Source organism: Oppia nitens, unplaced genomic scaffold (genome assembly GCF_028296485.1).
Source record: "Oppia nitens isolate AA-2021 unplaced genomic scaffold, nextdenovo-longstitch-racon4-pilon3 scaffold1_pilon_pilon_pilon, whole genome shotgun sequence".
NCBI lineage: Eukaryota > Metazoa > Arthropoda > Arachnida > Sarcoptiformes > Oppiidae > Oppia > Oppia nitens.
In genome coordinates, this window is record NW_026533199.1 from 2,795,565 (window position 1) to 2,813,424 (window position 17,860).

General features: G+C 22.6%; 1 protein-coding gene across 1 annotated transcript; it reads right to left on the reverse strand.

The window, feature by feature from the left end:
* Nucleotides 1–1,376: 1,376 nt before the first annotated feature.
* Nucleotides 1,377–17,436, reverse strand: LOC128953042 (leukocyte tyrosine kinase receptor-like). The gene is made up of 23 exons (XM_054298540.1): nucleotides 17,187–17,436; nucleotides 15,837–15,959; nucleotides 15,381–15,631; nucleotides 8,034–8,343; nucleotides 7,860–7,940; nucleotides 7,585–7,750; nucleotides 6,059–6,227; nucleotides 5,843–5,966; nucleotides 5,713–5,757; nucleotides 5,575–5,625; nucleotides 4,603–4,768; nucleotides 4,493–4,524; nucleotides 4,405–4,428; nucleotides 4,032–4,316; nucleotides 3,757–3,843; nucleotides 3,457–3,691; nucleotides 3,015–3,355; nucleotides 2,808–2,893; nucleotides 2,693–2,726; nucleotides 2,607–2,616; nucleotides 2,413–2,522; nucleotides 2,031–2,326; nucleotides 1,377–1,944 (listed from the first exon to the last, which is right to left on the reverse strand). The coding sequence occupies exons 1-23, from the start codon at nucleotides 17,374–17,376 to the stop codon at nucleotides 1,447–1,449; spliced, it is 3,714 nt and encodes a 1,237-aa protein (XP_054154515.1). The 5' UTR covers nucleotides 17,377–17,436; the 3' UTR covers nucleotides 1,377–1,446.
* Between the last annotated feature and the right edge of the window lie 424 nt (nucleotides 17,437–17,860).

Here is a 17,860-nt window from a genome sequence, read left to right on the forward strand (position 1 = left end):
ACATTTTATTTAAGTTTAATAGTTTAATATACATTAAAATTTAATTATTTGAGTTTTCCAACAATTTATGCCTAAAAACATGTGTTTTTGATGTACACATTAAAAAAAAAGAAATAAAATAATTTGCAATTTAAATGATTAAAAATACTTATATTTGAAGAACAAAACGGACAAAAAAAGTTTTATTTTCAATTTTAATGCTTAGTTTAGCAAAAATTCATATTCAAAAAATACTGTGTAATACACAGTTATAAAGCAAATAAAAGCCATTTGAAATTCAAAAAAGTCGATGTATTTGTTAGTATTTTGAAATGTAATTTTTATGTTTGTATTTAAATAATATATTTTTTATATTGTTTTTTATGGTAATAAATCTCATTTAATATTCGCCTTATATCACAGTCATTTTGGTTTCACTGGACAACCAGTCAATTGTAAAGCATTGACTTATTTACAATATTAATAATGTGTTATTTTTTATCATGATCAATTTTTGKTAATTTATATACAGTTTATACTATTGTAATATTATAATCTTTATATACTATATATACAAATACCTATATAATAATTACTTTAACAAGAAATAAACAATTTAATTATATTTAGTATAAATTACTAAATATATGACATAATTAAAGTAATTTTCAAAAAAATTACTATTTTTATGATCAATAATTTATTTTGTGACCAGAATTACTTATATAGACTTTAATGTGATTTTTTATGTCTTAAATAATTATGAATTTGTTTGTAATAAATCTATATAAAAATAACCCTGGTTTATGTACTGTATATAATTTATAATATTGAAAAAAGTTTATATCTAAAATAAATTAAAGTAAAAATGACTTTTAAAAATATATCATCAAATGTTATTACAAAGCGATAATAATTATCAATAAAAAATAATTAGTTTTGAGTTTAATATCTTTCAATAAATATAAATACTTAAAAAGCTTTGAACATCTAATTACACTAAAATTTGCATTAAATTACACATAAAAATAGATTAATTAATTAAAAAATATGATATACTAGCTGTCGATTAATGATTGACATGGGTCATTTTTCAACTTTGAACAAGTCATCTATTTTTTAATTTAAAATATTTCAACTAATATTTGTTGTTAAATTGTACTTTCATTAAATTACTTAAACTGATTTATAATTTGTAAATTACTAATTCAAACAAAGTCTATAATATTAAATATAATGTAATACAATATAACTCGTAATTTAATTTGACAATTAATATAATTATTAATTAACGAATTATAAATTAGTATTTTTTGTGTTTATGAATCGAAATGTAAAAATGTAGATAAACTCTATTTAAAATAATAAATATAATAATAAAATGTCATTTTTTTCGGTGAAAATGTAGTGAAAATTGTGTACAAAAATTAGATGACTTGAGAAATGAAATTTWAAAAAATCAAATGTTTAACAATTGACTTGTTTTTCATTGATTCTGGCGTTAGTGTTGAGCACATCTACAGAGTCATTGACATTAACGTTGACATAACGCGACGGTTGCTGTAATAAAGTGGACGCGTCTAACAATAACGGCTGAGCGGCGGTGGCGGCGGCACCGGTAGCTGCTGTACTCTTGTTGGCCACTATACCCGACTTAATGCCGTTACTTTTAGCAGCAGTGGACAACTCGATTAGATTCTTCTGATTGGAGTTTGCGCCCGTAAAACAAGTTTCTTTCCAGTTTCCACTTCGCGGCGGTATTACTGGCGGTGGATTCACGTCATCCAATAGTTCAAGAAGTTTGTTATCATCATTGGTTGTGCCGCAGCTGAACGTCGAGCAGGTGTCGGGTGACAGTAATTCAGTCTTTTCGGTACTCATACTATAGTTTGAGTTGGAGTTAGAACAGGGATTGTTTGGCACTAAATAGTCGGTCGAGTCGGGCGGCGGACGCATTAATGTCATCTATTTTTTACATTACATTATAATTATGATTTCTCATAATAATCTTAAATTAAATAATTTTTAGTATTTAATATATAAAAACATACATCTCTTTCCATAGACGGTGCCCTATGAAATATAGGTAACTTTGTATTGAGGACATCCGGGTCTTGTAAACAATAGCCTATTCTTTCGATAATTGTTGTAAACGACGGCCTTTGGTCGGGGACGGCATTCCAGCTCTGAGTCATTATGGCGTAGACTTGTGACGGTGTCGATGGATTTGGCGGTTCGAGTCGACCGCCAGCCGTCACCATTTGCATCACCTCTTGATTTCCTCGACCCGGATATGGCATATATCCCATTGACATGACTTCCCAAAGTAAAACACCGAAACTCCATACTATCAATTAAATTTATGAAATTATTAAATATTTATGAAACAATACAATTACTGTAGATTAATACAAAAAAAATGATATAACAAACCATCAGTTTTTGATGTAAATATGCCGTCGAGAAATGCTTCGGGAGGCATCCATTTGACCGGAAGCATTGCTTTACCACCTTTGCGATAATAATCAGCTCTGTATATATCTCTATAATTACAATTTAAATTTAGTATATTTAATATATAAAAATTAAATTACTACTAATAATAATAGCTTAAAAACGATGCATACCTTGCCATACCTGTAAATAAAATAAAWATAATAAATTTAGTTTAAAAAWATCGAAAAACAATTATGTAATAAATTAGAAATCTCACCAAAGTCTGCAATTTTAACAACAATTGCGCTATTATTATAACCGTTTGAATAATTGCAATAATTAAATGCTTGGTTCATATTAACGACATTATTGGTAGCCATCAATGATTTTGTTTTACTCGTAAGCAAACAATTTCTGGCCGCTATATCCCTATGAATAAAATGATTTTCTTCCAAATATTGACATCCAAGTGCTATGTCTACAAATATAATCAAATAGTTTTTGGTTATTATTATTATTATTATTGATATTATTAATAATATTGGGATCAAATAAACTACAACCAAGTATTACATAACATAAGTGTTTTCCTATAATACCTAAAGCAATAACAAGAATATCTCCCATTACTAGTGGTGACGGCTTAATAGCAGTTCCGCGAGACTCTCGCAAAAACGTTTTGAGATCACCTCCGGGCAAGAGTTCGAGTACTATAAATCGGGGCATCTTTTCAAAACAAACACCAATAAATCGGACTATATTTCTGTGTTTGAATTTAGACATAATAAGCGCTTCCATCAAAAAGTCCATTTCTGCCTGATTGTTGGCTGAATATTCAGGTAATGTTTTGACGGCAACCGGCAGCTCATCGGTAATTTCTCCCGGCATGTTATGTAGAAAACCTTGGTAAACTTCACCAAAAGCTCCCTGTCCTAGAGCTCTGATCAATTGATAATATATGGTGTGTATGGGAATAATATGAAAATAATTTAATATGAATTCAGCAATTTATACACAAAAATAAACAAATATAATATTTACTTAATAAGTGTGAGCTTTTCTCGGGGCACTTCTCGAAGATCTTGTAAAGTACAGGTCGAGCCCCCGAACTCATAGTTTGGATTATATTCGGTTATTATATTGTGACCGCTTCTCAATCGGCTTAATTGGACATCAGTTGAACTGGTGGACAACAATTGTGAAGCACTGGCATCCCTACCATTTCTATCAGTACCGCAATGGCTACCATTACTACACGTTTTGTGATATTTTATAACTGTTTAAAAAATAAATAAATAAATTTGTAAATTATAGATAAAAGTGATTTTGTACTGTACTTACAATAAATAGCACCAAATATAACTATACAAACAATTAACAGGCAAACACCACCAATAATCGATATTAAAGTCCATGGAATTATAGTGTCTAGAATTGAATACAAAAAATAAAAAATTTCTATAATAATGATGTTTGATAATATTCAATGATAATATAATATAATATATTTTTCCCGTTGAGTGGGTAAACAAATATAAAATTCAACGGAAAAATTTCAATTGAAAAAAAGAGGAAAATTGAATTTTTATGTCGACATTAAAATAATCGATACTTACGTTTGCATTCATTTCTTTCAAAGACCTTAAATCCACAAATGCATTCAATAATGAGCTCATTGTTGGCCAGTTGTCCGGTAATGACACAGGGATACTGACCATTGTTACAGCACTTATCGATTTGTGGAACTATAGTCACCRCTCCATCATTTTGATCATCATTGGAGAGTCGCGTCTCTTTAATGGCTGAAAGTGCTAACATTGCTAAACTTTTATCCACATATGAAGTGCCTCCTTGACCTCCTCGGCCAGCATCATATGAGTCGCCACCCTGATAGCCACCACCTTAATTAATGTATTCAATRAAAAATTATAATAATAAAGATTTTATTAATAAATTTATTAATTAGCCAAATGTATATAACAGACATACCTCCTCCACCACTAATACAACCACCTATTATTAAAAATATTTTTTATTAAACATTAATTTAGATAATAAAAAGATAAATATTGAATACCTCCGCCTCCGCCAAAACCACCATAAGTTCCCCTTAAAAATAAAATGGATTTGTTTAAAGATTTATTTATTTTTTATTTAAAAAAAGCTTAACAACAATATATTATATACCAATCTTTTGTTGCATTGCAAACATATCCGCCTTCAGCACCACTTAGTAAAGATGAGCCAGAAATAGATCTATTGGCTAATGGGTCAGCAAACCAACCACCACCTGATTCAGCACCAGAACCGACTGATCCCTTAAATTGATAGTCAAATCCTCTCCCATTTTGACCTTTAAAAGATATTATTATATAATTATGTTATATAATATTAATTATAATAAAAACAATAATAAAAGATAAAACTTATTCTATTAATAATTCATTATATTTTATAAATTGTAGACTTTTGTAAATTATAAATAATAGATAACATATTGATATTATATACAATATATAACAATATTTATATAATACTAAGAAGGTTAAATAAATATCAATACTATTTGGATAACTATTATCAATAAAAATATTTCWATAGATTAAATTAGGAAATGTTAGCCATTTATGTTTTTACAAACTCTTTTATTTTGTAAAAAAACTTTGCAACTGTTATGTAATTTATAGTCTTATAAAATCGATATTACTATACCTTTAATTCATTAGTTTTTTTGAAAAACAAAATGTTTGCAAGCTTTGATATTTTTGTTGGTGTGTTTGTTAAAACAATTTATCTTAATTACAGTGTGCTTTTATATCGATAAAACTTATATAACAAATATATCATCTTCAAAACTAGTAAAACACAACAACAAAACTAAAAAATCTCAGATTTGTTGCCTCATTAATATAGTCACATAATAAATGAATTTAATAATTAACAGTATAATTAATTATTCAACAGAAATCAGTTTTTCAAACTGTATTATAGTCTATAACTATTTGCTAATAAAATCAGTTTCTAAACCGCTATTAATTAAATTATTGTTTAGAAAAATGTTTTGTTATTCATATATCGTATGACATCATTAAAAATATAGTATCATATATATTGAATATATTATATATAAAATGATGTATAAAAAAATAATTGGCTTACCTTCTAATGATTGAGAATAGAAAGTATCACTACCTCCACCCCCACCGCCTCCTATAAAATGTAAAATATATTAATACATTAATTCAATTTAATTAGAAATACTGTATAATAAAATTAAATATTTAAATGGTAACAGACCTGAAATAATAAGCGGTACTAGAGATTGATCTTCAAGTCTGAATACTAATGAGAAATGAGAGAAAAATTTTTTTTAACATTTAAATAACTAATAATATAATGTAATTATTTATTAATTATTAATTGGTACCATAACTACCACCGCCTCCACCTCCCGCTCCACCAACGCTTCTATCTAAATCTTGAAGTGTTTTCTTAAAGTTGGTTATATTAGCTTCCGGTGCTCTCACTTTTGACATACACTTACTTCTCAACTAATTTGTAGAAAAATTGTGTTAAGAAATTAAGGCCATTGTATTATTATGTATAAGGCGTGTAATGAATGAAAACAATTAAATTAAAATACATTTGGCGACAACTCATCCATACGACAGGCATTAGTACCCGACTGTCCTATCAATGAAAATATGGTATCGCCTTCTTGAAAGTAAAATACTGATCGAACCAAAGCTCCATTTCCTCCTTTATTTTTAATATGAAGTCCATCACCTCCTTTAGCTCCCCTCACAAATATTCTATCATAAAAATTCATACATTTAATTCATAGATTATAATTTTCTTACGGATAAATACTGTATAAACTTTAAATACTAAATTAATTAATTAAGAATTAACATATAGTATATGAAAATTTACAATAAACTATCATATATTTTAATATTAAGTATTTATTTAATATTTAAAAAAATTAAAAATTAATTTTAAAATACTAATCTATAATTGAATCAATTAATATAATCGTAATCATATAATACATAAAATAAATAATACAGAATTACATTATAATACTGTATATAATTTACTGTATGTATGTATATATAAATTAATAAATGTGATAAAGTAAATACTAGAATAAGGAGTAATGAATTTAAAATTAGACAAAATTAAAATAATTTGTTAACACTAAAAAATAAATATTTATATAAAATTTAATTAATAAACTTTTTTTTATTAATTTTGATTAATGAATATTTGCTTAAGTTTATTGCTAAATTAATTTATTATCTAGTAATTTAATAAATTATTATAGAAAAAAATTTAGCAATAAATTATTGACAAGCATTAAATAAAATAATAATAAAACATATCAATTATTTAACTACATTTATAATTTAAAACATTATATCACAATAATAATAATAATAATAAATTATTAACACAAATCAGTATTTACTGCACTATAAAATACATAATTTGTATTTAGAAATATAAATACGGTATGTATTTTTAGTACAATATAATACAGATTTCCAAATAATTTATGTTTATTATTGTTGTAAAATTCATTTAGAAGTGTAGAAATCTCCAAGAATTACAATATATAATAGTATTATTATTATTATTATTTTTATTATAGAGAAATACAGTACATTTTTATTGTAGATAAAATGATTACTTGTTAAATAGTAGTCATTTAAGTATAAAATCTTTATTATAATAATTTATAAGTTTTTAGTGTCAAATGCTTGATTTAAAATAAAATAAATTTAATGATTATATATTGGTGTTTTTTTAGTTAGCAAGCAATTAGTGAAAAATTATATGCATTAACACAATTGCAAAATACGCTAACTTTTGTTATACAGTACGTTGTATAGCATTAATGTTTTATAAAAACAGTATTAAAAAAATAATATACAGTTATTTAATTTATGTAAATGTTTTTATTACAACCAGAATATTCATAGAGCTATTCTGAATTATTGTGTAAAACAATTTCAAACGGCATTCAATGTTAAGCTTTATGAATGGTTTAAAATGATTACTTAAAAACATTTTAATGTATAATAATGTTAACATTAAATCTTTATGTTTTCTAAGAAATGTTACAAATAATATAATATATTTTATGATAAAATATAGGTTTCTTACGTATAATAGCCAGTGTACGGCACTGTCCACATTTGGGTGCCGTTACTCAACAGTAATGAACTGTCCATTACGGCCGCTCGGGTCGGAGTATTTGAGTAAAATTGTTCACATTGTTTAAAACTGGGACCCAATCGGCCTTTTGAACCACATGTCGTTAATTTATAGCCTTTTTATATATAAAAACATATATACAAACATTCAAATAGCAATAGAAAGTTAATTAAAAATATCTAATTATAAGCTTTTAATGTGACGATAGATAAACGTATGCTTACTTTTTAATGAATTATTTGTGGGAATATCAAAATGTATAGAATGTGTGTCGGGTGTGGATCGTACCGGAGCGGGTGGTAAACCTTTTTTAGATAATTATATTATAGCCATAAATTAAATTCAATACTTATATTATATAATTATTTAAATTAAATTAATGTTTTTTGATTGCATACCAATTCCGAAACATTCTTTCGATAGACTAATGTTATCCAATGCAATGATTTGACGGTTACGTGTGTTAACTCCCTGTCCAACAAATGTTGCGCTCCAAACAAATACCAGCCGAAAGTCATTTTGTATATTAAAAGGTAACGGTATGCTGACCCGTGTCCACGCAATTGTTTCAATTTTCGATGCTTTTGATGACAAAAATTTGCGCCACAACTCAACAATTTTACCGTCTTTATGATAGGACGGGTTGTTTTCCACCACTTCCAGTACCAATTCAGATGATGGCCACGTAAACAGATACATAAATCTTACCTAAAATCAATTAATAGATTAATATATGATATATTTATTTATATATTAGTTTAAATAATTAATTAATATTTTTTATATTTATGTTAATTTATCTCAATCTATCAATATTATATATCATATACTGTATATAATAAATACAGAATATAAATAATATAACATATAATATGAAGCAATATGATATAATACTGTATACAATATTATACTGTAATTTACAAATAAATTATTAAAATAAAAATAAACCCAACAAATTAGATTATACTTTATTATATAATATTATACAGTATATGATGTATTCAAATCATACAAATCTAAAATAACATAACTCTATGAGAATTCATTATAAATATAATGAAATTATAATTAATCAAAATGCAAATTTGACATTTTTGTAAATATTTTTTTAAAAAATCAAAATAATTAAGTATTCAAATAGTAAATTCTCTATAATTTTTCTATATTTTCAATAAGGGATGTTTTAAATTAGTGTAATTTATAGTAATATAAATTGTTTCAAATTTGACAATTTACTGAGAAATGATAAAAATTTAAATAATTTAATTTCCTTTTAATTTCCCCAATTTTTAATATTCAATAATTCAGTAAAGAAGTAAATATCAATAGCTTATATCAATATTAATTATATCAGAAACTTTTTTATTGTTAATTTAAAGAATTAATATATAAATCATTTTAATTTAAGCAAATAGTCTACTGTATTGATATATATATATATATATATATCATATAAATTATCTTAAATATATTATACATATATCTTAAATGCGTTTCACAATATAAGTTAGCGATCGATAAGACTTCTTGTTTGCAAATATTTTTCCTTTAATACTATAAATTAAATATTTCCAGTAAAATTTCCAGAAACTATTTTTTATATGCTAATACTTATTGATCATAGTTTAGCATTTTTTTTATTTATATACTATTAATAATAATCTATTAAATAAATCTAAAGTTAATTATGCTTACAAATTCTTTTAATATATAAATTTTATAATTTAATTTTATAATTTTATAACATAAAAAATCAGAAAAATTGAGAGCAAATCTTATAAGTATTTGTCTACTTGAGTCTACTTACATAAACTATTTAATATAATCTAATAATAGAGTCCACTTGAATGTGTGGAAAATTTCACGAAAATATTTTTAAAAATAATTTATATCAAGAATTCTATAAATTAAATTACATTTGTTAAGTAGATATTAATTAAAAATATAAGCAATATATTAAACAACAAAATATGTTTTTAATATTTTATTAACATCTATATTAACATATAAATTATTTTTATATTTTACATATACTCTATAGTAATATAATAATAATCAAGTTTATTATAATTTATAATGTCTAATTAATAATTATTTATTCTAATTATTATAAAAATTATATGAGTAAAGTAAATAAAAAATATTAATTTATAGAAAAATTCAAATACATATAAGTATATTATAATTATATTTTATAAGTAAAAAATTCATTTATTCATTATTATATTTTTGCGGAAATTATTAAGACATTAGTTTTATGTATTAAGACATATATTAAGTTTCACTCAATGATAAAATGGATCTATAATTGAATTCCTGGTTTTGTCTACTTTTTTCAAATAATGTCGGCCTTTACTCCACTCTCTTCATTAAATCTTTTATATTATTATATAAGTTATATATTATTATATATTCTTATATACAGTATATTTCAGTATAAAATAATATATAAGAATAAGTTATTTCGCATTCATTTAATAAACTTTTATTTCTAAGAATTTGTTTATTAGCAGCAAAATCACCGCATTATAAGCTAATAACAACAAGTTTACAATAATTTGAAATAAATTGAAACACTTTGAATAAGTCAAATATTTTTCTTATATATAAAAATATTTCTTACAAACAAATTTTTCTTTTATTTTTAAAACAAAAAATCTTTCCGTCAAATATTTCTTTATATTATATAATACAATATTATTAAATTTACACATAAAATATCATAATATGAAAAAAAGTAATTTTTATATTATACTATTTATATATTGGATTTTATTTGCACTAATTGACGATTGATATGAAATTTTAAAAAATGATAGGAAAATAACTCATATATAAATTAAAACCCTAAAGATATGTTTTTTAAAAGTGACCGTAAATATAAGCAAATTTTATTATATAACACATTTTATGAAAACAATTTTTGATAATAAACAAAACATTGTAACAATACAATAATATATAATATTATGTATTATTTTTATAARTTATAAATTATAACAAATCAATAGTGTTGATAAAAAAAATAATTTTTTTAACTAAAGCAATTTTGATTAGAACAATGATGTTAAATCAAGACCTGGCTAATTTAAAACTTTTAAATTCTAGTTAATAAAAAATATTTATTTATTTAATTTTCATATTTTTTATATTTAAATCATTTAATGCATCATAAGATAMTCATTACGCTAAAAAAATTAAATTAAAACATAATAATAAATAACTTTTCAAAAATTATTTTAATCAATTTCTTATAATCTAATATCTTATTACAATATATGGAATTACATACAATATTTTAGTTGATTTAATAATAATAATGTATAGTTTATAAGAAATTATAGATTAGTATTTTCATATCAATTTTTAGTTATAAATTAATCAATGTAACTAAAATCATTACTTATCATACCATGGTAATATATTGACTGTTTTACTTGTTTATTAAAAATGTAAAATATATCATAAAATATATTTMATTCAATAAAAATTTAGTTGACTAAATATATTTACAGTAGTTATAAATTGTAATATAGTTTTTTAATTTATAATTTTTTTTATATTTTTTAAAACTTTATTATTATATACTAAATTATTCTATGATTTATTTTATAGATATTAAACAAAAGAATGAAATATTTTAGTCATACAATATTTTTCAATTAAAAATTATCAGTAAATCAATTATTGTTAAATGACTAAACTCTAGTTTATATTATCTATCATTAAGTACAGTATATTATGTAAATTATATATAATAAATAATAAATCTTAATTATTGTACTGTACCGTATATATGATAATACATATASARTATTATAATTTTTTATTTAAACTTATCAACAAAAATTGTTTCAATTGGTAGTAAAATAATAATATTAGACGAATAAAAAWTTTCTAAAATAAAATACTAAAATATTTTGATTTTTTCCTAAGTATTTGTTTGACTATCATTATAATTAATGGACTTTTATTGTAATATATTTAAAATTTTCAATAAATTCATCATTTAATTATATATTAAAATTAATGTTTTTTTGTCATCGATTTTTGTTAATATATTTGTAAAATTCATTTTAATATAGATTTATAAAATCTATAATAAATTCTAATACATTTAATTCATTTGTCAGAGAAATTTCTATTAAAACTATGTGTGGTTTTCTAGAAATTTCCTATTTATTCAACACTAACAGTAATACTATAACTTTTTATTGATTTTGGATCAATTAAATAGGTTAAGAGTATAATATCRCAAAATACTAGTGTCCACTATAGTTTTAATGGATATTAATGCTATAAATAAAGCTAAATTTATCATTTTTAAAAATTATCAAACATTTTTCATAAATCAGTACATTAATTTTATTTATTTTAAAAAACCACACGCAATAGTATTTAAGTCTTAATAAACGATAAAAAAATTAATTAATTAAATCAATTTCAATAACTCACAAATTACTGTATAGAGTAATAATATATATTTGAGTCAAACTTATTAATTATATAAATGTAAAATATCTGAACAAATTTAATAATAATCATTACACGTCAATGCTTTTATACTAAATAAAAATTATTAATATATTATATAAATATAATAAATAAATATTTAATTTTTTAAAAATAAATCTCGTTTGACACTGCAATTAGAGATGGGCAAATAGAAAGTTTCTAATAAATTTCCGTGAGAAAGTTTCTAGAAAATTTCTCATGAATAAATTTCTATAGAAATTTAACTTTAATGTTATACTATGGGATCCCCATATCTATAGTTATTGTAATACCAGTATTTTAATAAGATATGATAATATACATATAATATCATACAGTATAGTACAGTACTATCCAAATGGGATACCTATAGATAAATATAATTATAATTATAATTATAATTATTTAATAATAATCAGTTTTTAAAAATTTTATTCATTTTATTATATATATATATCATAGTTTAATATAGTTTAATTAATTATTTTTTACTTTAATTAATAATTAAAATACTAATAATAATATTTAATGTATTGTTATATTATAGCAAATATCGAGATAATAAAATTAACATGGGGATCCCATAAATAGAAATTTCTTTTAGAAACTTTCTAGAAATTTCTCTATTATTTTATAAATTTCTCTTTTTTGCCAACACTAACTGCAATACATTTTTGTGTAACAGTTTTACATAATGAGATTTCTTATTTCTAACTATTGATTTTATCATTGTTTATACATAATGTTGTAAATGTTTTGTGACTTTACTTTTGCTATATTATTGAAATAATTCTGTTATTTATTTTTTGTTGTGCAAATTTTTTATTTATCCAAAAAAATAAATTCATCTATATTTTTATGTGAGATTTAATGTTTATCTCTTAAGGTATTATATTAATTATATTGTTATAGAGTATAAATTACTGATTTTTTTATATATATAGATATAATCAAAATAGCAAATGAAATGATTGTAATTAATATTAAAAATAGTTAGATAAATTATAATGGGTAATATAATATTTATAGATTATTACAATATCAGGGTTTGACGTTTAGTGAAAGTGATTAATGACAGTAAAAATATTGTACAAATAGTCTAATAAATCATATTTGAACATCGATAAAGTCAAACAATTTGTATAGTATATACTGTATTATACTTTATGCATATTGATTTGAAAATCAAAAGTATTAGTACAGTGGTAAAAATAATTATATATTTGCTATACTAAAAATAGTTATTTATCACTAAACGCTAAACTATATGAAACAGTATACAGGTATAAATTTATTGTATCATTATATTTGTTATTTAAGTCATAATGGCATAAATTGACATCAAATAGCAAATATTAACAGTGACATCCAATATATATACAATTTAAACAAATAAAAATAACTCTAATGTCAACTGAGATACTAAATTCAATCACATGTGAAGATTCTATACTAATATTATAGACATTAATGATAGTCAAACATTTCAAACTTTACTTTCAGAAATGACTGTATTGTCCAGTATATAGTATATACCGGTATATAAATATACTCTATATATTGATATACTGTTAATGGTATGTAATATAACGGGTGATGACAGGTATAACATAGCAATAGTCAATCTAATAAAATGTTTGTAGAAAAAGGTATTCCATTACTAATAATTCTATTATTTGTTAATCAAACAAATTGTTTGACTAATATAGTGAAAATCATAAATAAAAATGACATAAATTTTTATATAATTTAGTAATAATTTCTGAGTGAATAATTGATTAAAAATTATATTTATATATATATATATATAAATTAATAAAATTAAAAAACTAAAATTAGAACAATTATTAAAAATTATTATATCATATAGCTCTAATTATAAATATAACTATTTATTTTTTAAAATATTTTATATAGTTTAATATAAAAAAATTATTAGTATATATATCATTTTATGATATTATTATTAAAATATTTTCGAGTGAAAAATTAAATTTATTAGTAATAATTATATTAAATTTATAAAAAACAAATCAAAATATAAAACCATGTATTGATTTTTTTGTAGACATTTAATTTAAAAAAAACTAAAAATACTATTATAACTACAGTATTTAAACAGACTATATGCTCATACAGTACATACTTATATAACATTTTTATATGAAACTTGAAAATTCAATATATATTTCATTTGAGTTTTTTCAAAAATAATATTATTTGTTTAATTTTGATATTATATTTTGTGTRCAATTATTAATAGGAAGTTTAATTTAAAATGTAGATCTATAAAAACAAATTAATAAATGTCTAAATTTATATTTTTGTTTAAATAATAATAATAATGCAAATATTTTATTATGATTATGAATACATATTTTGATTAAAGCTTAAACTTTTGATTATATTATTATTTGAGTTTGAGTTTTAAATATTTATTTTCATAATTATGTGTACTATATATTTGAGTCATTTAAAGAATAAATAATAAAATATGTCTCTAAACATACATTACAGTATATTTATTGTATAAATACTAATATTTTGAATTTAAATACAGTAATTTCAAAGATAAATATTTATATTTTTCTATTAAATTGCTTTATTTAAGACTMAAAATCTAAGCCCCATTAACGCCAATAAAATTATTTAAGTCCAGTGTTATATGTATAGGGAATAAATACTGTATATAAGTAAACGTAACACAAAATGATATATTTGCAGTCATTTATCGTTTTTAGATAATAAAGCTAATGATATTGCGGTTTTTGAATAGCATTCAGGTGTTTGTATTACAAGAATAATATCAATTTTGTTATACAAAAGATATTATTTGGTAAATAATTTCAAAGCCAGTGATTGCCATAAAATTTCTCATTCAATACTCTAAAGAATAATTCCTTTTGAATATTTCAGTTGAACACAAAAGATGGGTTCAAATGATTTATTAATAGCAAATACTTTGCTATATTTTTTAGATCTTTTTTCCCTCACTTTCAGACATAATAGGTATTTGAGATTTTGCTTATGAATATGTTTTCAATGGCTTATATAATGCAAAAACTATAAAATATTATATAAAAAAGTATCAAACGATTGAGTCTATATACTGTATATATTATATATATATATTTATATTGTGTGATAAAAAGTAAGATAAGATTTAGTTCTAAACAGAATTTATTGAAAATTCTGTATAAATATTGTGTTATAACAAAAAAATAATAGTTGAAAATCATTGAATGACTTACATGACATGTATTGTAATAGTTGGAGTCGGCGTCTGAATGATAGGGATGTATAGCTGGAAACAGTGGGCTCGATATTGTAGCACTTTTACCAAAAAAGTGCTTATTATTGTCGGATCGAAATTTAACTCTAAGAAACCACTCGTTATTGTCATCCATTTCTGGTGACCAATAATACGAGTCATTTGCCGTGTTTTGCCAAAAACAGTAATCATTTTTTCCAAATGAACAATAGCTACCATTCCATAGTTTATCTATAAGTCCAGAGGCAGAGGCAGAGGCAGACACATTAATTTTATATATTTATTGAGACATTTAGATTATAATCGACATAAACACACACACACACACACACACACACACACACACACACACACACATATACATACATACATACATACATACATACATACACACACACACACACATACATACACACACACACATACACACACATACCGCACGATTGGTGTTCATCATCGCCTTCAGCGCAGTCTTTAGTTATGTCACATATTTGATCCCTTGAAACACATGTCTCATCTTGTGATGAATTGCAACGATAATAACACGACTCGTTTGCACCTGTATTCAGATCATTGACAATACATATAATATTTAGCAATTTATATATAATATATTATTTGTGCTTTTTGTTTGTATGAAATACACTGTAAAACTTAATATATCATTTCTATAAAAATATCTGAATTATACCTCAGTCGATCATATTTTATATAACTTATTGAACATAATATTTCAAATTGTATATATATATATATATATGCTGTATATATATTTTATACACTTTCTAACTTTATAAATATATTATTTCTACTTTTTTCTATAGATTAAATGCTRTAAAGGTTTTAAAAAATACAAAATTTTATTTAGACTTAAAAACAAAATTACTATTTCATAAATTTACTTTGCTATTACTATTTACTATTTTATATGAAAAAAAATATTTTACTTTAAAATTATGATAACAAAATARTAGTAATTTATTATATCACAAATTGAAATGTAGCGTACATAACTATATAATAGACGACGTATAAATATAGTTGAAATAATTTTATTATAAAACCATTGATGTTATCAGAATTAAATTAGCTAAATATATCTAATAGATAACCATAATATCTATCTATCTATTATATTATACATTATAATAGATAATTAACTTAAATATAATAATTGATATCAACAATTTAGTATTTTTGATTATGGTAAATATTAAATAAACTATTATATTAATTCTAAGTTAAGTACWAATATATAAAATTATTGGTATGAACATCAGATTGTATTAAATAATTAAATGTTAAGTTAATATCAAAATTAATGTTTAAATGATTAATATTAATATATAAATTTATAAAGTATATATTTGTATCTTTATCTAAACGGCTAATAACAATATAATAATACTAATACTAACATTGATAAGTTGACCGTTGATTTATAATTAAATATCAAATGTTAGAAAAACATTTATATATATATATATATATATAGAATCAAATTCCCAATACAGACAATCATTTATTATAGTTTTCTATACAATCAAAATGCCTRCAACTTTAGTGTACAAATTATTGATAATTTAATATATGTCATCAAAAAAATAAAAAAAATAAAAAATWATATTTATATTGAATTGTCTGTTAGATATTGTGTGATGTTATTTGACACAACTTACATGATATTTATTTATAGCTACAAAATAAAATTTTGTAAATATAATATAGATATGACGAATAATATAAGTTAAAAATAAACAATTATTTATATTTATACTATACATACCCTTACCATTAGAAAGTAATGATGCGTTTGGCGGCCACTGTTTCACAGAATCGCCGTACACTTCGTGTGCACAGTTAGTATCGGTGTTGGGATCACATTCATTGGCATTAACCCGAGTAATAAATACGATTGGTAGGGTTATAAATAATATTGTTAGCAATGGTACACTAAATATATGACTTTTTGCCATTTTTCTGGCTCCCAGTCAATTAAGTCTCTATATGTTTGAGCTGTTGTTTTTTAGATTCATCAAAACGTTAGTCCAATAGACTCACTGATGTTATTAATATTATTATTAGTTTGTTGTTGTTTTTGTCAATAAACTGATGATTTGGTAGATCATATAATTTTATATATTTATATATACAGTACATACATAGTATACACTGTATATATATAAATGAAAATGAGCAAGGTCAATTATATTGATCGCATTTCAATAGAAATTGATGAAAAAAGATGAGATCTCTTTGGCTAATGCCATGAATGCACAGCCAGTTGCAGGCATTTAATGCCATCGCAATCGCGAGTCTCGCAATACTTTTTTCAAAATACTTGCAATACTGTATTCACCGAAAACTTAGTACTCGTGTCGCACAATAAAAACATATAAATACATAGAGTGTCGGCAACAGAATATAACTGTTGTTTTTTTTGTCGTTGGTTTGGTTTGT